The 20,419-nt window shown below is 37.5% G+C and overlaps 1 protein-coding gene across 23 annotated transcripts in view; it reads right to left on the reverse strand.

Moving 5' to 3' along the window:
- LOC113650479 overlaps nucleotides 1-20,419 on the reverse strand; it is a 289,734-nt gene that overhangs the window by 89,024 nt on the left and 180,291 nt on the right. For 21 of the 23 annotated variants that reach the window (XM_047816738.1, XM_047816737.1, XM_047816721.1 and 18 more), the window contains exons 5-8: nucleotides 9,241-9,510; nucleotides 7,024-7,452; nucleotides 4,959-5,369; nucleotides 3,335-3,745 (exon numbers count right to left, since the gene is read on the reverse strand). In XM_047816738.1, coding sequence (XP_047672694.1) covers nucleotides 3,335-3,745; nucleotides 4,959-5,369; nucleotides 7,024-7,452; nucleotides 9,241-9,510 — 1,521 coding nt within the window. The remainder of the gene's footprint in view (nucleotides 1-3,334; nucleotides 3,746-4,958; nucleotides 5,370-7,023; nucleotides 7,453-9,240; nucleotides 9,511-20,419) is intronic. The other 2 variants (XM_047816728.1, XM_047816727.1) reach the window with 2 other exon arrangements.

Consider the following 20,419-nt stretch of genomic DNA (forward strand, 5'->3'; position numbering starts at 1 on the left):
GACTTTATTGCACTCAACGACGCCATTCCGCCAGGGTTTGTTTACATCTCTCAACCACGTGATTCTGGTCGAGGAGGAGGTCTGGCGATAATCTACCGTGAGAAGTGGAGACTGAGGTCAGTGAATGTTTCTGTCTCCCACTCATTTGAGGCTGCAGTTTGTCGGCTCTCTGGATCTACTCCAACTATTATCAGCACTGTATATCGACCACCAAAATTTAACAAGGATTTTATCCCTGACTTTGCTGCTTTTTTGAATGAAATAACTACTCTTTCACCAAATATAATTCTTGTGGGGGATTTCAATGTTCACATGGATGATGTTCACAACAACCTTGCTAAAGAATTTACATCTTGTCTGGATAGCTTCGGACTGCAGCAACATGTGAATTTTCCCACGCATATTAAAGGACATACTTTGGATTTAATCTGTTGTTCAGGTGTCTCTCCAGGCAAAATGCAGACTTTTTTCCATGTACTGATCATCTGTTACTGTCCTTTAATGTTGATCTTCCTCTCTTCAAATCAAAATCTTCACGTATTATATCATTCCGGAAAATCAAGGACATTAATTTGGACAACTTGTCTTTAAGCATTGCAAGTCTTCCTAGGGCTGACAGCTGTTCCACTCCAGATAATTTGGTCTCTCAGTACAATAATAGTCTCCATAATTTGTTGAATACTTTTGCTCCAGTTAAGACTAGGACTGTTTCATTTACTGTTACTGCACCCTGGTTCACTCCTTTTCTCAGGCAATTAAAAGCAAAAGGACGACAGCTTGAGAGACTTTTCAGAAGAACTGGCCTTACTGTCCACAAGGAAATGTACTCAGAACACATGTCTCACTATAAAGACACTATTGCTAAAGCTAAATCTACATACTATTCTGGCTTAATCGGTTCTAATGAAGGGAATTCAAAGCTTCTTTTTTCCTTATTGAAAAATTTTACAACACCCACCGACTCACTTCCCTCTCATTTGTACTCATCTGATTTCTGCAATACTTTAGCATCATTCTTTACCTCAAAAATTGAAGGCATTCATCGTCAACTTATGGCCACTCCTGTTTCTACTCCATGTGTCTCAGTTCTACCTGTTCCTACACAATTGTTCTCTGAGTTTATTCTGCCCACAATTGATGATATCTTAAAACTTATTCATCAATCTAAATCTTCAACCTGTGTTCTTGATCCTTTACCAACTGTCCTTGTTAAGGCTACTGCTTCCTCTCTGTCCCAGTTTATTATGGATATTATTTATTCTTCCCTTACCACTGGGGCTGTTCCTTCTCTTTTCAAAACAGCTGCTGTAACTCCAATTCTAAAGAAACCAGGTTTGGACACCAACAACCTTAATCATTTTCGTCCTATTTCTAATCTTCCTTTCATTTCTAAAATTTTGGAAAAAGTTGTTGCTGCTCAACTTCATATCCACTTGTCTGGCAATAATCTATATGAACAATTCCAATCTGGTTTTCGCCCATTTCATAGCACTGAAACAGCTCTATTAAAAGTCACAAACGATTTGCTTATAGCAGCTGATTCTGGTTTACTATCCATCCTCCTTCTCCTTGATCTGAGTGCAGCTTTTGATACAATTTCCCACGATATTCTTTTAGACAGGCTTTCCACTATTGGCATCACCAACACGCCTCTGAAATGGTTTCATTCATATCTCTCTGATCGCACACAGTTTGTTCAACTAAAATCATTCACCTCTTCTGTAGTTTCCGTTACCTCTGGTGTTCCCCAGGGCTCTGTTCTTGGCCCTTTGTTATTTATTACTTACCTTTTACCCCTTGGTCATATTTTTCATAAACATCAGGTTAAGTTTCATTGCTATGCGGATGACACCCAGCTCTACCTTTCCACAAAACCACATTCCAAACTCCCTCCATCTGCTCTTTCTGATTGTCTCATTGACATAAAATCATGGTTTTCAGCAAATTTTCTTAAACTAAATAGCAATAAAACAGAATTTCTCCTTATAGGCACAAAAACTGTGCTTAACAAATTTTCGAATTTTCTTATTTCCATTGATGAATCTCTCATAGCTCCCTCATCTCAGGTTAAGAGTCTTGGTGTCATCTTTGATACCCTTTCTTTTACCTCACATGTAAATAATGTTACTCGGGCTGCATACTTTCACCTTCGAAATATCAATAGGCTTCGTTCCTTTCTCACCACTCAATCTACCACCACTCTTATTCACAGTCTAGTAACCTCCCGGCTTGACTACTGTAATTCTCTTCTTATTGGGCTTCCTCACAAAACCCTTCATAAGCTGCAACTCGTTCAAAACTCTTCTGCCCGTATTATCACTCGTACTCCCTCTATCCATCATATTACACCTGTTCTGGAACAGCTACACTGGCTTCCCATTAATTTTCGTATCAAGTATAAAATTCTTCTTCTAACATTTAAAGCTATCCACAATCTTGCACCTTCATATCTTCTTGATCTTCTTCATACTCCAAAACCAACTCGCACTCTTAGGTCTTCTTCTTCCACTCATTTCATTGTTCCCTCTGTCCGTCTTGTAACGATGGGGAACAGAGCTTTCAGTTACTCTGCACCTCAGCTCTGGAACTCACTTCCATCTGAGCTCCGTAATATTTGATTCTCTTTCATCATTTAAATCTCAGCTTAAAACTCATCTGTTTAGTTTAGCTTATTCTAGATCATGATTTGTAATGTTGGTCCAATTTTTTTTTTTTCTATGTAAGTATTGTATAACTATATTTTTTGTTGTTTTTCTTCTTCTTTTGTACGGTGACCTTGAGTGTTAGAAAGGCGCCTTTAAATAAAATGTATTATTATTATTATTATTATGTCTTTTACAATATTAAAGTTCTGTTCATAAAAATTATTTATGCACATTGTTTTTTTTTTCAGTCATAAATGTCCTTGAATCAGATTTTGCTAAAAACTGTGATAATTGAAATGCATCTTGAAGCCAGTACGGAGTATCAAACTTACTAACTACAACTGGAAGCGTAGATGTGGCCATTTATATTTTTGTTCTGTCCACTTTTCATTTTATAGTAAGATGCACTGTATCCCAACTAATCTAGTACGAAAACTGGATCAGACTAATAAACAAGTTATAAATAAATAAAAGTAAATTAGGGTTTGAACTTCTTGTTCACATTTCCGAACTAACAATATAAGAGATTAAGCTAAAACAATTTTGTTCTATTTCAGAGCCAAATATTTTTTCCTAAATATGGTTATATTTCTGCAGTAATATATTTCTTTATTTAAAAAAAAAGTTCTTTTTATCAGCTGTGGAGTACAGAGCAATAAAGAAAGTCTGAGAAATCTGTAATAACTTACCCATTAAACCTGAGGTGTGAGATGTAGGGCAGACACTGAAGGAAACTCCTCACTTCACTCTCTTCATCTGAACAGTCTATCACCTCCACTGGTATCTTCTGTGTTTGGAGTTTCAGCACTTCTAGGAGAACGGAGACTTTTCTCTCTGAGAGATTTATGGACCAAACAGGAAGTGACTGATAAACTGGCAGCAATGCTGGAAGGACACTGCTGTGTGTTTTACTCTCATACTGCTTCACATGTGAGAACAGATCCAGCAGGAACTCACTCTGTTCATATTTATGTGTTATCACTTTCTCCACTGTCTCCTGGATGGTTTGTGGTTGGTGTAGAGCTGCATGCAGACACAAATCCAGTAGAAATGTTCTCCATCTCTTTTCTTGTTCTTTTTTCCCATGTTTAGAGTCAAACCTGGAGAAAGGTGAAGATAACACACAATAGAACCCAACAATTCCTACTCTTTTTTTAAATGCTTGATAAATAAAAACCTGTGAATAAGACTAAAGTTTCTTCCACATATTGAGTAAAAATATTGGGTAGTTGCTATACACAGATCATGTCTTAAGGACACAAACAGTAAAAAAAAATCCTTGTTAATTGCAATATTTATGTAATGTTTAATGTGTTTTGTTCCAGATTTTAAGGAGTAATGTAGATATTTACTCACTGACACTAAACTATTGTCACATTGCAAGATGTTACCTCTGAGAAGTGTCCAGTATAATCAATATTTGTTTAATCTTGGTATAGGAGATACTTGATAATCTTGACTATTTTCAAGATATATAAGCAACCAAGATGTTTTAGTAGTGATAATCACTCATTTCTCTGAAAAGGTACAACATCTGTACAGAAATATTTACACTTACTGAGACACGGGTTAAGTGAGAATACTTAAGATGATTTTCTCATTACACCTTTCAGATTATTAACCACTCCTGAATAAAGTCCACACTTTAGAGGTCAGCTAATTTTTAATGAATAGAAGTCAATATATGTACAAATAACATCGTGGAGCTCAGCTTTCTTTTAAAGGCAGGGTGCACGATCTCTGAAAGCCAATGTTGACATTTGAAATCACCAACACAAACACGCCCCTAACCCAAATGGGTGTCACCCCTGTATTGATAGCTCCGCCCCACACATACATACGTAACCCAGGTAACTATTATGTCGGGAACCTGATAGGGCAGCTGGCCGAGGGCATGTTTTTATCAATAAATTAACTCAATGAGTAATAATATGGTAATACAAATGTGTTTTTGAAGTACAGTGTGTTATACCGTAAAAGGTTTAGCTTTGTTACATGCGGAAGATGACGTTCAGCACCTTGAACCCGAGGCAAAGGTAACGGCAGAGGTATCCGCCATGTCAATCTTTCAATCGCTTTTGGCTAATTGGTTACACGTTTGTTTTGTTAGTCCGCCTGACTCAGTTTTCTGACACATTTTTGAAACATCGTGCACCCTGCCTTTAAGACAGAGACTTAGAGACACCCCGCCTTTAATGACACATCTAATACATTTGCGGTGTTTGAGGTCCTCATCTGTACAGCTCTTAGAGTTCCATTATAGAGTGGAGCACAGAGCAATAAAGAAAGTCTGAGAAATCTGTAATAACTTACTCATTAAAGCTGAAGTGTGAGATGTAGGGCAGACACTGAAGGAAACTCCTCACTTCACTCTCTTCATCTGAACAGTCTATCACCTCCACTGGTATCTTCTGTGTTTGGAGTTTCAGCACTTCTAGGAGGACGGAGACTTTTGTCTCTGAGAGATTTATGGACCAAACAGGAAGTGACCGGTAAACTGGCAGTAATGCTGGAAGGACAGTCCTGTGTGTTTTACTCTCATACTGCTTCACATGTGAGAACAGATCCAGCAGGAACTCACACCGTTCATATTTATATGTCATCACTGTATTCACTGTCTCCTGGATGGTTTGTGGTTGGTGTAGAGCTGCATGCAGACACAAATCCAGTAGAAATGTTCTCCATCTCTTTTCATGTTCTTTCTTCACATGTTTAGAGCCAGTCCTGGGGAAAAGTGAAATACTCACATTATTACAGTACACAACATAGAGAATCTCATGGACTCCTGTTTTGTTTTTTTATTAAACATTTACAGTTATGGCCTTTGGCAGATGACCAGAGAGACAAATGTTTTGTCTCTATCGTAAAAAGTCTCTGATATGCTTCAAACATATAAAAAAAAGTATATCTATAAGTGTATATATTCAAATATCTAAAAAAAAAATAAAAACTCTGGACAAGTTTCTTTTTCTCATTGTGTAAAACATATTGAGGAGTTGTTGCTAGAATACAGAGGGTGTCTCAGGGACACTAAAAGAAAGCCTATTGTACTTGTCTAGTAGTAACGTTTATGCTATGTCATGTTTTCTTATTGACAATGAAGGAAACAGAGATATTCAGTGACTCTGTGTAGCCAAGTGTGAATATTCTCAAGGTATGTGATATTTCTAGACAACAGATGAATATTAGACAATCGTCTCTGTACAATTACTGAATAAATATTATATCTGCGATTACAAGTTTTAATGGCATGTGTGAGATTGACGCACAAAATCTTCTGTCATCGTGTCTCAAAGGAAAGGCTACTCTTGTCGTTTGCCTAATGTAACGTGACCCCCTGGTCTGTGCTGCGACTGCAGCTCGTGATGAATTGAACAGATGCACATCACTTTATAACTGTAGTGTCTGTTGTCCAGCTGAACTAAATTTATTCTAGACTATTGAGGTGCCGGAACAAATGACCTTGCGGGCTGGACATAGCCCGGAACAAGACCACTGCCTTCATCCACAAGCACTCACCTTTAGGGTATAAAAAGGACCTTTCAGTTTTTTTGTGATTGGTCTTTCTACTTTTCTTACATTAGAGTAAAATAATATATAGATTTCGCAACAGTGTTTTGGAACCACGCCTGATCATGTCATGCACAGGTTTATGTTTTGGGATCAAAATACACTCAAATTATGGAATGTCATTTCAGGCAAAAGTTAAATAAATAAGTATGATATGTTTAATAATGAGTAGAATCTCTTTAATAAAGTCCACAGAAAGGTTTTTCTTATAATAGGTATCGGAGCAGACAGCACAGAACATTTCTAATGGGGCAATTTTTTGGATAAAAGTTATGAATGAACTTCAAATGCTCAGTCAACTTATCCTTCACACTGTGAACGCTTTCTCTACACAAGCGATACAAATTTTTAAAAATCCTTTGCACATTACAGACAGGGATTTCAATAGAATATAGAGCAATGCTTTTAGATGCAAGCATGTGTGTTTAAGATAGAATTTTTTTAAGATATCAGGCCCTGAAATAAATGTGTAATGAAAATCAGGACACAGAATTTACTCATCAGGGTGTAATGAGGCTTCATGATGCTAAAATGTGACTATGTGCATAAAGCAAATGCAAAATAATGCTACTGAAATGTGTAAATCAGATTCAAGTTTAAAAAAAAGAATAGAAATTAAAATAGAATAAACATTAATAATACAGTTAATAATAAATGGAACTGAGTCAACTCTTCACATTTCAGGACAAATATACGCAATTAAAATAGTAACATTAATCTAGAGAAATATTTAAAAACTAAATCAGTTCTTTTATCAGCTGTGGAGCACAAACACTAAAGAAAGTCTGAGAAATCTGTAATAACTTACTCATTAAAGCTGAGGTGTGAGATGTAGGGCAGACACTGAAGGAAACTCCTCACTTCACTCTCTTCATCTGAACAGTCTCTCAGCTCCACTGGTATCTTCTGTGTTTGGAGTTTCAGCACTTCTAGGAGGACGGAGACTTTTGTCTCTGAGAGCTTTATGGACCAAACAGGAAGTGACCGGTAAACTGGCAGTAATGCAGGAAGGACAGTCCTGTGTGTTTTACTCTCATACTGCTTCACATGTGAGAACAGATCCAGCAGGAATTCACCTGGTTCTTTACAAATAGCTGCCATTATTTTCTTTGCTGTTTTCCACCCTTTTCCAAAATCTTCTCCTTGGTACAGGAAAACTTGTAAACTCAAATCCATTGTAAATAGCATACATTTCTGTTGGCATTTCTCCTTTGATTCTCCCTGTGTAGGGGTAAAGCTGTGGGGGAAAAAATGCAGTTTTATTGTTATTGATTACAATTATCTCTGTAATGTCATGGAGCCTAAAGACTCACTAAAAATTGTTTGTATATAATACTGTATAAGCTCAGTTCTGAATGGTGCTAAAACAGAATCTGGTCTGAGGTATACAGAGGAATGAATGAAATAAAAAAAGATAAATAAATGAAGTTCTCCGCTAGATGAACACCAAGAAATTTGGGGATCTTGATGATCTCTACAGATGATCCATCGATGTTCAGCAGAGAGTGGTCGCTCTGTGCTCCGCTGAAGTCAACAATCATCTCTTTGGCTTTATCAACATTCAGAGACAGGTTGTTGGCTCTACACTAGGCAGTTAACTGTTGCACCTCCTCTCTGTATGCTGACTCGTTGTTCTTGCTGATGTGACCCACCACGGTCGTGTCATCTGCATACTTGATAATATGATTCGATCTGTGCATTGCTGCACAGTCATGAGTAAGCAAGGTGAACAGCAGTGGGCTGAGCACACAGCCCTAAGGGGCTCCAGTGTTCAGTGTGGTGGTGCTGGAGATGCTGTTCCAGATCCGAACTGACTGAGGTCTCCCAGTCAGGAAGTCCAGGATCCAGTTGCAGAGGGAGGTGTTCAGTCCCAGCAGGCTCAGATTCCCAATCAGGTGCTGAGAGATGATCGTGTTGAATGCTTAACTAAAGTCTATGAACAGCATTCATACGCAAGTGTCTTCGTCCAAGTGGGTGAGAATTAAATGAATGGCCGTGGCAATGGCATCTTCCGTGGAGTGATTTGGATGATATGCGAACTGTAGGGGGTCCAGTGAGGGTGGTAACTGAGTCTTGATGTGCCTTATGACTTTCTTCTCGAAGCACTTCATAACGATGTGTGTGAGTACAAGGGGATGATAATCATTGAGGCAGGACACTGTAGACTTCTTTGGGGCGGGGACAATGGTGGTTGTCTTGGGGCATGTAGGAACAACAGAGCTGCTCAGGAAATTGGCTGTGAATTGTCTGGGTATGTGTGCGATTTGTTTCCCTGATGGTTTGAGACAGTTTGGCCCTTCCTGTTCTTAGAGTCACCTTGTCCCCTGCTCTGAAGGGTAGGTCTCCAGTCTTCAGCAGTGCACGCACTTTAGCAGTCATCCATGGCTTCTGATTGGAGCGTGTGGTGATGGTCTTGGAGACGGTGACATCATCGATGCACTTGCCGATGGAGCTGGTCACTGATGCTGTGTACTCCTCCAAGTTGATGGAGTCACCATTGGTTGCAGCCTCCCTGAAGATGTTCCAGTCAGTGCACTCAAAGCAGTCCTGAAGAGCAGAAGTGGCTCCTGCTGGCCAGGTTTTCACCTGCCTCAGAACCAGTTTGGAGCGTCTGACGAGTGGTCTGTATGCTGGAATTAGCATAACAGAGATGTGGTCTGAGTAGCCAAGGTGGGGGCGGGGCTCCGCACAATGTTCTCCGCCAGGAATGTTTGTGTAAACAAGATCCAGCGTGCAACACATCATCATGCAGGTTGGTTGTTGCATGATTTCTGTATTGTATTAATTTCTGGTGGTTGTGTACATGAACACCACTGTCTCTGGTGTCCATGTACTAGTAATATTCAGGCTAAAAAATGTAAATAGCACCATATTGTATCTGGAGTGGCCGATGCGTGCTAGTGCCATGCTGCCGTCTTGGAAAAATAATTACTGTGATTTTTTTTTGTTAAAAAACATTCATTTGACTTACTTTCATTTAACAAAAGTAAGTTTAGCAGAAATCATTTTTTCATGAGTTACTCACTTGAGAGAGCTGATGTGTGGCAGCCATGAGAACACTGTGCTTAAGAGAAGATCTGTGAGCTGTTGTGGGTCTTTATCACAGTGCAGATGGAGATTTAGTTGTTCTGCATATCGGGTTATAACTTTTCCAGCTTGCTCAAGCACATCTGTCTGACTGCTCATTGGGATGTGAATCTCATTCCCACATAACTGTAGCAGATTTATCAGATAATTAAGTTCCTCACACTTCAAGGCAATTGTCCAGATCTGACTTAGTGTTGTTGAGAAATCCCTTGAAACAAGAAAAAACACAATCAAGCCTGCAAATTTGCTCACACAGCCTGGCAATACCATGGTTAATGTTTAATTAGCCATTTATTTTATGCAATTTAATGTACAGCTTTTGTTTCTGTATATGCTATATTAAGACTGAATGGATGACATATATAGTCAGTCCTTATTACATTTCAGTTAATGAACTTTCATAATCCTGACAGCTTCATTCAACTGAATCTGGATGCCTAAAGCATATATTGAGAGAAAAATCAAGCTGTCAAGTAAATCAAGTTTTTAAATATACAGTGGTGTGAAAAAGTGTTCGCCCCATCCTGATTTTTATTTTTTTTGTCACACTAATATTTCAGCTTGAGATCACAAAAAGATGGCCACATATTGTCCTTCAGGATTTTTTGGTAGACAGCAGAATTCACTAATAAATAATAAATGTTTTGTTAGGTTTAGGGGGCAAGCACTTTTTCACACAGGGCCATGTGGGTTTGGATTTTGTTTTTCCTTAATAATAAAAACCTTCATTTACAGTCCCAAGAAAACGTATGTGAACTTTTCATGGTTTTCTGTCATAAAACGTGATCTGATCTTCATCCAAGTCAAGGGTATTGACAAACAATTTGTCTAAAAATAATTACACAAAAAAATCTAATCTTTATATCTTTATTGAGAACAACCAAAAAACCTCATAGAGCATTGTGGAAAAAGTATGTGAACCCTTGAGGTAATGACCTCAAAAAAGCTAATTGGGAGTCAGGATTTAGCACACCTGGAGTCTCGTTAAGGAAATACATTTGGAGGTGTGGACTACAGCTATTGACTGATAAAAACCCCTCAAACTTTTGGAGTTTACTCTGCACAAGAAGAACACGTTTATGTGAGCCATGCCTCACAAACTTACAATTAAGAATTGTTGCTTTACATAAAGCTGAAAAGGGTTCAAAGAGTTAAGAAATTCACCAGTCTACAGTTAGGCAAACGATCTACAAATGGAGACGCTTTGGGACTGTTGCTACTCTACCAAGAAGTGGTAGATGTAGAAGTGGTAATTCTAAGGGTTCACTTACTTTTTCCACTAACATTTTGAATGTTGAATGGGTGTTTTCAATAAAGACTTTAAAGATCACTTTTTTGTGTGTGTAATTATTTTTAGATACATTGCTTGTCAATGCCTTTGATTTAGATGAAGATCAAATTACATTTTATAACAAATTTATTCAGAAAACTATGAAATTCCAAAAGGTTCACATACTTTTTCTTGCCACTGAAAAAACTGCATGTTGTTATTTTTGACTAATATTTAAATTAGTTTGATCTGAAACATTGTTGTTGTGCATCACTGTAAAAGGTGTTTATATACCTCTATAATATCAACTTAAAATTTTCTGATTATTACATCCACAAAAACATACAATATGAATATATAATACCTTAGATACTGTGAATGTTTGAGAATGATCTTCATTCCTGAGAGGGAAACAGCACTGTTCTCCAAATCAAGATGAACCTGTGTGTTTGTGGATTGTCTGATTACATAGGACACAGCACAGCAGGTGTAAGGGTCAAGATGTTCATCACTCAAATCTAGATGATAGTTTATTCTCTCTAGAAATGAGCAGCAGGTTGCAGGTGACTGTAATTCATACAGACACTGACATATGAAGGCAATGTCAGTGTTTTCATCATCTGGTTGTTCACCAATGAAAGTGTTTAAGACCTTCTCAAAGAACCCATCAATATTGTCCTTGATCTTGTTCAATGGAAAGAGAAACTTCAGATGATCAGTGATGGTTTGTGATTGAAGCCCACAGAGAAAAGGAATTATATGTTTCATGTGTTCACTGTCTTCATTCTGACACAGATGGAGAACCTCATCAAGTATTTCTGGTTTTTCTAGAAGCCAGAGAGCAGAAAAAAATTCCTGCATTGTGTTGTGAGAAAATGCACAAAATGTCTTGGCACATGCTGGTGACACAACAGAGACAATCTTCAGGAAAGCACCAGAAATGCCTCTCTCGTCATAATCAAACTCCAGGTTGATAGTTTTTAACTTGGTGGCATTGAAAGCGCTCTCTGCTAAAGACAGGACCATGTCTCTGCAGTGTTTAATGTGTCCATCTAAATAAAGCAATGTCTTATTTCCGTGTCTCTGTAGACAGTGACGAAATATTCGTACATACAGCTCAGTAGCTGTGAAGTGTTTCTGTGCTTCTTCAGAAGTGTAGTCTGAAATACAGGCTGCCACCATAAAGGCATACATAGGGACGTGGCAGAGACTGAAGAGAGCAGGATTGTTTATCACAATGTCTACCAACTCTGGTTCATTAACTGTCATCATCTTAAAAAAATCATAAATTGTCTCTTCACTGAAACCTTTAACATAAACTTTACATGTTGTCCAGTCAGAGAACTCGTACTCTACTTCAGGCCTGCATGTTACCACTATCTTTGCTTCAGGCAGAAGTTCATGGTCCATGATCTCCAGCAAAACCGTGTTCTTCTGAAAATCTCTGATTCCATCAAAAACAATAGTCACACTGTCAGAATGTTCTTGTAGATACTGCAGGATTTCTTCAGCATTTTCTTTAAGCTGTGGATTTGACATTAAATATTTGCTCAGTAGAAGATTTTCTAAGCTCTCTGTAGTTGAGATGTTTGTCAGTGTGTTTTCATCAAAGTAAAACATGAAGTCAAGGTTTCTGTCACTTCTCTCTGCCCAGTGATGTAACATCTGTTGAACAACTGTCGTCTTCCCAATTCCAGGTTTTCCTACTATTAGGATACTTTTCTCACTGCTATTCACTAAATCTTCAGGGGATTTTGTCTGTGTGTCCTTTGGTATGTAGGACTTCATCTTTTTTGAACGGGACTTTTTAGATTTCTTGCTCTTCAGTGTGATTTTGTTACGGGGTTTATTATTTTCTGTCTCTGTGTCCAACACTAGAGGAATAAAAGTGAAGTTTTTTTGTAGTCTTCCTCCATAGAACCGCAGACTCTGACTCCACCTTGGTAAAAGAATTTGTTTTGTTCTTGTCTTCAAATCATTTTGCAGCTGATGACATGAGACAGGTCCTAAAATTACAGATAGAATAAAAGCATTAATCATGGCAATAACAGGCTTTATTTTAATTGCAAATGTAATCTTTACAACAATATGTAAGATATTTCTTGTATCATGTTTGTTGTGCATAGAGTAAATTTCTAACTTATTCATGTGCACACATCAGGCAGTCTTACCTTCAATGTAGTCATCTTCATCCTCATCTCCAAAGGAGAACAAGGAGATCCATGTATGTAAATCAGGAGTTTGACTAGTAGAATCTGGTTTTGGCAAGACCAATTTCCTCTCACGATCCAGTATTCTGAGAAACTTATAGCAGGCCTTCTCACCCTTGTTTAAGACCAAGTCCAATATCCTCCTGGTTTTGTTGTACTTTTCTGGTTCTGCCTCAATTACACTAACTTCATTGCCATTGAAAACATTCTGTTGGTGAAGTTTTTCAACAAAAACAGGCAGGTTATAAAGACGTCCAACAACATTTTCACGAGCATTTCTGACATATTCTTTTGCAGACACATTTGATGAAGCCATGATGTGGTCACTTTTTCAACCTCATGAAATCATCCATCACCATCACTGAACTGACAAGAATATTTTTTTAAGTAGCATAGTATAAAAAATAAATATATATTGTTATATCAATTTAGATTCATATTAGATTACATATTAGATTCAATTTATATATATATATATATATATATATATATATATATATATATATATATATATATATATACACACACACATACACACACACATACATACATACACACACACATATATACACAGTACAGACCAGACCAAAAGTTTGGACACACCTTCTCATTCAGAGTTTTCTTTACTTTCATGACTATGAACATTGTAGATTCACACTGAAGGCATCAAAACTATGAATTAACACATGTGGAATTATATACGTACATAACACAAAAGTGTGAAACAACTGAAAATATGTCATATTCTAGGTTCTTCAATGTAGCCACCTTTTGCTTTGATTACTGCTTTGCACACTTTTGGCATTCTCTTGATGAGCTTCAAGAGGTAGTCAACTGAAATGGTCTTCACTTCACAGGTGTGCCCTGTCAGGTTTAATAAGTGGGATTTCTTGCCTTATAAATGGGGTTGGGACCATCAGTTGCGTTGTGGAGAAGTCAGGTGGATACACAGCTGACAGTCCTACTGAATAGACTTGTAGAATTTGTATTATGGCAAGAAAAAAGCAGCTAAGTAAAGAAAAACAAGTGGCCATCATTACTTTAAGAAATGAAGGTCAGTCAGTCCGAAAAATTGGGAAAACTTTGAAAGTGTCCCCAAGTGCAGTCACAAAAACCATCAAGCGCTACAAAGAAACTGGCACACATGCGGACCGCCCCAGGAAAGGAAGACCAAGAGTCACCTCTGCTGCGGAGGATAAGTTCATCCGAGTCACCAGCCTCAGAAATCGCAGGTGGACAGCAGCTCAGATTAGAGACCAGGTCAATGCCACACAGAGTTCTAGCAGCAGACACATCTCTAGAACAACTGTTAAGAGGAGACTGTGTGAATCAGGCCTACATGGTAGAATATCTGCTAGGAAACCACTGCTAAGGACAGGCAACAAGCAGAAGAGACTTGTTTGGGCTAAAGAACACAATGAATGGACATTAGACCAGTGGAAATCTGTACTTTGGTCTGATGAGTCCAAATTTGAGATCTTTGGTTCCAACCACCGTGTCTTTGTGCGACGCAGAAAAGGTGAACGGATGGACTCTACATGCCTGGTTCCCACCGTGAAGCATGGAGGAGGAGGTGTGATGGTGTGGGGGTGCTTTGCTGGTGACACTGTTGGGGATTTATTCAAAATTGAAGGCATACTGAACCAGCATGGCTACCACAGCATCTTGCAGCGGCATGCTATTCCATCCGTTTTGTTTTTAGTTGGACCATCATTTATTTATCAACAGGACAATGACCCCAAACACACCTCCATGCTGTGTAAGGGCTATTTGACCATGAAGGAGAGTGATGGGGTGCTGCACCAGATGACCCGACCTCCACAGTCACTGGACCTGAACCCAGTCGACATGGTTTGGGGTGAGCTGGACCGCAGAGTGAAGGTAAAAGGGCCAACAAGTGCTAAGCATCTCTGGGAACTCCTTCAAGACTGTTGGAAGACCATTTCAGGTGACGACCTCTTGAAGCTCATCAAGAGAATGCCAAGAGTGTGCAAAGCAGTAATCAAAGCAAAAGGTGGCGACTTTGAAGAACCTAGAATATGACATTTTCAGTTGTTTCACACTTTTTTGTTATGTACGTATATAATTCATAGTTTTGATGCCTTCGGTGTGAATCTACAATTTTCATAGTCCTGAAAATAAAAAAACTCTTTGAATGAGAAGGTGTGTCCAAACTTTTGGTCTGTACTGTGTGTGTGTGTGTATATATATATATATATATATATATATATATATATATATATATATATATATATATATATATATATATATTACAGTGGTACCCCGCTTATTGAACAGTTTTTCGACCGAAATTTGCACCCGCTGAATGACCAAATCCCCGCTTCTCGACCTTGCCTCTCTATGTTGCCGGGCGGAGAGCGGAGCAGGTGTGTCAACAGTGACAATTATATAAAATATTATTTATGTACCTGTATTATTTTATGTATTAGTATTAATACTGCTAAAAACGCGGCAAAAATTGTTAATTATTGGGTATCGGTCGGGAACGGATTAATTGGGTATCCATTATTTCTTATGGGATAATTACATTCGCTCTTCGACCTTTTCCCATTTCGACCAGTTTTAAGAAATGGATTAAGGTCGATAAGCGGGGTACCACTGTGTGTGTGTATATATATATATATATATATATATATATATATATATATATTACACACACACACATATATATATATGACAACACAAGCAAATACATATGATCAGTTTTCAATTTAAACATTTTTCAGTCAGTCTTAACAAAAGCAAGCCATGCATATGATAAACTTGTCCCTTGACATGTAGATAGTCAACACCTACAATAATTTGTTTTAGTAATAACAAAAGTGAAAGAAAAACAACCAATGCGATAAATAGAATCTTAATTCTCACAAGTTAAAGACTTTGCATATTTAATTACATAAATTATATTCATATTTGTGATGTATAAAAATTCTTCATAACTGTTTTAACAAATTTTGCTCTTGAATAAATTCTTAATGTCCAGAATTCCACAGAAAGGGCTGGGTTAGAGAATAAATGTGAAAATGTGTTATATAATAATAATAATAATAATAATAATAATAATAATAATAATAATAATAATAATAATAAATCAGCCATGATACTCCCGGATAGAATAAAACAGAGAAAACGTGCACAGCTTCCAGTGAAGGATCAAAACCGAAAGTCACAGTTACTATTATATGTTAAAGGCAGCTTTTATAGATTTATATCCGGAAGTAAACCCGGAAATATAAACGAAAAGTGTTTAATGTTAGCTATACACCAGTAGTTACAGTGAAACAATATTTTGTACCTTGAACGTGAACCAGAATGATTTCCGGGACTTCAGTAAAAACGTCCACAAACAAACAGCGTCTAGAACTTTCGCGAACTAGTGGCGGACACCCGCTATTACAGTCTTAAGAAGCAGCTTTTTCTTCTTCTCCATTTTATTGATAGTTAAAATTGGTCACTTATAAGTGCATATTCCGCCACCTACTGGACAGGAGAGTGAAGCACTGTTCATATCTGGTGGGGAGACAAATCTTATTTAATTTCAAATGTATCATCATTCATCCACAAAGCCTTTATGATTAAATAATTCATTCATTAAAACAAATTACACAAGGCATAATTAGTGCAATGCTCACAGTAACTGTTTTAAACTAATACACATGATATATTGTGAGATTTTAACATGCCACTGTAGTTCAGACAAAGAAACAACTGAAAAGATTTTTATCAAGGAAACAAAGGCATTTCTTCTCTGCACAGCTGTAAACATGGGGAAATGGTAGCTCAATGGTTGAGGTGTTGGACTACTGATTGGAAGCTTTTGAGTTTGAATATCAGGAAGCTGCCACTGTTGGGTCCCTCAGTAGGCTGTTAACCTTCAATTGCTCAGTTGTATAAATGAGATCAAATTAAGTCCCTTTGGATAATGGTGCCTGCCAAATGGCATGAATGTGTTAGTACAAGTGTGAAAACTGTTGGCATTGATTGGGGTGTCACCTATAATCAATTTGAAGATGTGCACACTGTTCAAACCTTCAGGTCACCATGGAAAGTTCAGAAACCAGAGAAGAGAGTAATGTGTAATAAAACTGGAATAAATATGTATGCAAAGTACAGCATGCCATAATCTCCATCAACCTTGATGCCTATAATAACGGCAACAAGTACAATAAAATTTGGCTAAAATAACAAAAGGTTGTTTTTGTGCTAACCTGTAATACTAATAATGTCTACATTTCGAAGAATTAGCAAACAAGCTACAGCACATGGAGTTGCATTAGCTAGATTATAACATTTATTCTACCTCTTTCTAAGTACATTTTAACTTTTTTTATTCTCTCTCTTTTTAAAGTGTGATGAAAGTAGTCTGCTGTGCAGCACTTCTCTTCATCTTAAGCGCTACTGTAGCTCTACTCTCCCAGTCACACACAGTAATCAAGCGTTATGTTCCAAGGCAATAGTTTGCTGATGCCAACTTGTGTAATGGAGCAGGGAATTTAATATTATCTAATTTATTATTACAAACCATTTATTATTACAATTCATTTAGAAGACCTATAATTTTACCATTTTTTACACGTTTTAGCTCTTAATGGTATATATATTGGGGTAGTTGACAGTTTTTGTACTGATTATTGAGGGGTATAAATGTATAAAGCACTTTTCTTCATAAAGGCAACCTTAGCATTATGTCTGGCTCAAAGCAAACAGCAATAGTACAAGTCTCTAAAACAATTATAAAGTTTACAGAACCAATACTAAAATATCTGCTTTAGAAAGCAAAGAAATGTCTGAATATTGAATATTGAATATATGGATATGTATAATATTAAACAAAGGTGAACAATAATGAACTCACGTTTCTCGTGAAACAAACGGCAAACACTTCCGCAACGTCTCAAACAAACTTCCTGTTCAGAATGACTAATGAGAGAGGCGCATTTCTCCCTCACATGCACAATATCGGAAAATCCTTCAAAGCTCGCTAGAGGGCGCCTAAGCGCTACCTTTTCTATATTCCTAACACATTACAGACAACAAATCATTAATCACTGAGGCCCCTGTTATCCAGGGCTCTCAAGTGTCACGCATTGAGCGTGACAGTCACTCATTTGGGTCTTTTTCACATTCTCCCACCACACATTGTATTTCTCACACAGAAAAACTTACTATTTATCATATATTTAATAAGCCGCAGCACCCAAAATGTATCAGTCCGCACCGCTGTCTCTATGGAACCGGGCAGGAATCAAACGCGTCTCCCCTGGAGTTCTTAGTCAAGCCTGACATTTATCCACCAATCAAAAAAAGAGGCTACACAATAACCAATCAGAAAATAGCATTATTGTATATGGGTAAGATTTAACGCAACAACCAATAAAAAAAATAATAAAAAATAAAAAAAAAACAATGACATTGTGACTGCTGTTAGAGAAAGTTTCCCAGATAATCAGCATCAGTTTTCATGAGTGTCTGTAACTTAGCTTACAGTTTTACAGCCTGAGTCTAGGGCTCTAGACATTTAAAATATGTCACTCTTGCCTGTCTCCAAAAATTGAGAGACCTGGTAATATACTGTTTCAATGTTTCAACATCATTAAAAAACGTACGGACGCTTGAACTAAATAAAGTTACCAAAAAAATAGGGGAAAATAGGTTAACACTTTAAGTTATTAAAGTCAAGACAAAGTTAAGATCAAGTCACATCCTGGGGGAACTTCTTAATGGAGAAATATGAGGAGTGAGCTCAGTGGGAATAAAATTTTGAACCCACCTAAAATTTTAGAAAAAATATTTAAGCACCTTTAGGTAACATAAAACTGATTGACCTGTGAAGGGTTTAATTGTCTCTAACAATATAAGTATTTCAAAGCAAGCTTTTCATTTGACAGAATCTATTAGAAAAAGAGTGGTAGAACTGGTGAGACAATGTGGGAGGAGATGAACAAGGTGGCGAGTTTGTATACACTGTCGAGACATGAGCTAAAAAATTATGTCTGACCTGTTTTAAGTGAACGGACTGTGCTGCTGAAGAAACCCGTCTTTAAAACGAAAAGCTTTTCGACTACGGTTCAATGGATGAGAAGATGCACTACCTGTTTAAATTAGCAGAATTTCACAAAACTACTGTGCAAAATTATGCAAATAAAATATTTTGTTTGGCTGGGTCATCAGGGTTTTGGTGTTCACTTACTTTGGGGAAATGTCTTTTTGTTTATTTTTTATGCTTTTTCATATTATAAAAAAATCATTAACTTTACTGCAATACAGTGTACTGTCCTAATAGATATACTACAACACTTATTTGGGGGAAATGTTTTTTTGTTTGTTTGTTTGTTTGTTTTTTATGATTTTCCTATATTATGAAAAATCATAAAAAATAAACAAAAAGACATTTCCCCAAAAACATGGTCAGGACATAATCTAACATAACATAATCCAAACTAAATATGGTTCCAGGCTCACTAATGAGCACCTCCACATGTGTATGAGAACGGCCCTGACTCCATTCAAGCCCAGGTTTAAAATTCTGCCAAGCCAAGCTAGAGCTCAGTTCTCTCACTGAGATATAAAAGTGGGGGAGTGGTATATAAAAGGAAAATTGAAGCACTTTATTTAAATATACAGTTTTCACATTTTATTTATTTTCTCTTATTTTAAAATGTAGCCCTAATATTGTTTATTTAATGAGAGAACCTTATACATACAGTCAGGTCCATAAATATTGGGACATCGACACAATTCTAACATTTTTGGCTCTATACACCACCACAATGGATTTGAAATAAAATGAACAAGCTTTAATTTGAGGGAATTTACATCCAAATCAGGTGAACGGTGTAGGAATTACAACAGTTTGCATATGTGCCTCCCACTTGTTAAGGGACCAAAAGTAAGGGGACAGTATAATAATAATTAATAAGGAATAATAATCATAAATCAAACTTTCACTTTTTTAATACTTGGTTGCAAGTCCTTTAGAGTCAATTACAGCCTGGAGTCTGGAACGCATAGACATCACCGGACGCTGGGTTTCATCCCTGGTGATGCTCTGCCAGGCCTCTACTGCAACTGTCTTCAGTTCCTGCTTGTTCTTGGGGCATTTTCCCTTCAGTTTTGTCTTCAGCAAGTGAAATGCATGCTGTCGGATTCAGGTCAGGTGATTGACTTGGCCATTGGATAACATTCCACTTTTTTCCCTTAAAAAACTCTTTGGATGCTTTTGCAGTATGCTTTGTGTCATTGTCCAGCTGCACTGTGAAGCGCCGTCCAATGAGTTCTGAAGCATTTGGCTGAATATGAGCAGATAATATTGCCCGAAACACTTCAGAATTCATTCTGCTGCTTTTGTCAGCAGTCACATCATCAATAAATACAAGAGAACCAGTTCCATTGGCAGCCATCCATGCCCACGCCATGACACTACCACCACCATGCTTCACTGATGAGGTGGTATGCTTAGGATCATGAGTAGTTCTTTTCCTTCTCCGTACTCTTCCCTTCCCATCACTCTGGTACAAGTTGATCTTGGTCTCATCTGTCCATAGGATGTTGTTCCAGAACTGTAGAGGCTTTTTTAGATGTTGTTTGGCAAACTCTAATCTGGCCTTCCTGTGTTT

This window comes from Tachysurus fulvidraco, chromosome 7, assembly GCF_022655615.1.
Source record: "Tachysurus fulvidraco isolate hzauxx_2018 chromosome 7, HZAU_PFXX_2.0, whole genome shotgun sequence".
In the NCBI taxonomy this organism is placed as follows: domain Eukaryota; kingdom Metazoa; phylum Chordata; class Actinopteri; order Siluriformes; family Bagridae; genus Tachysurus; species Tachysurus fulvidraco.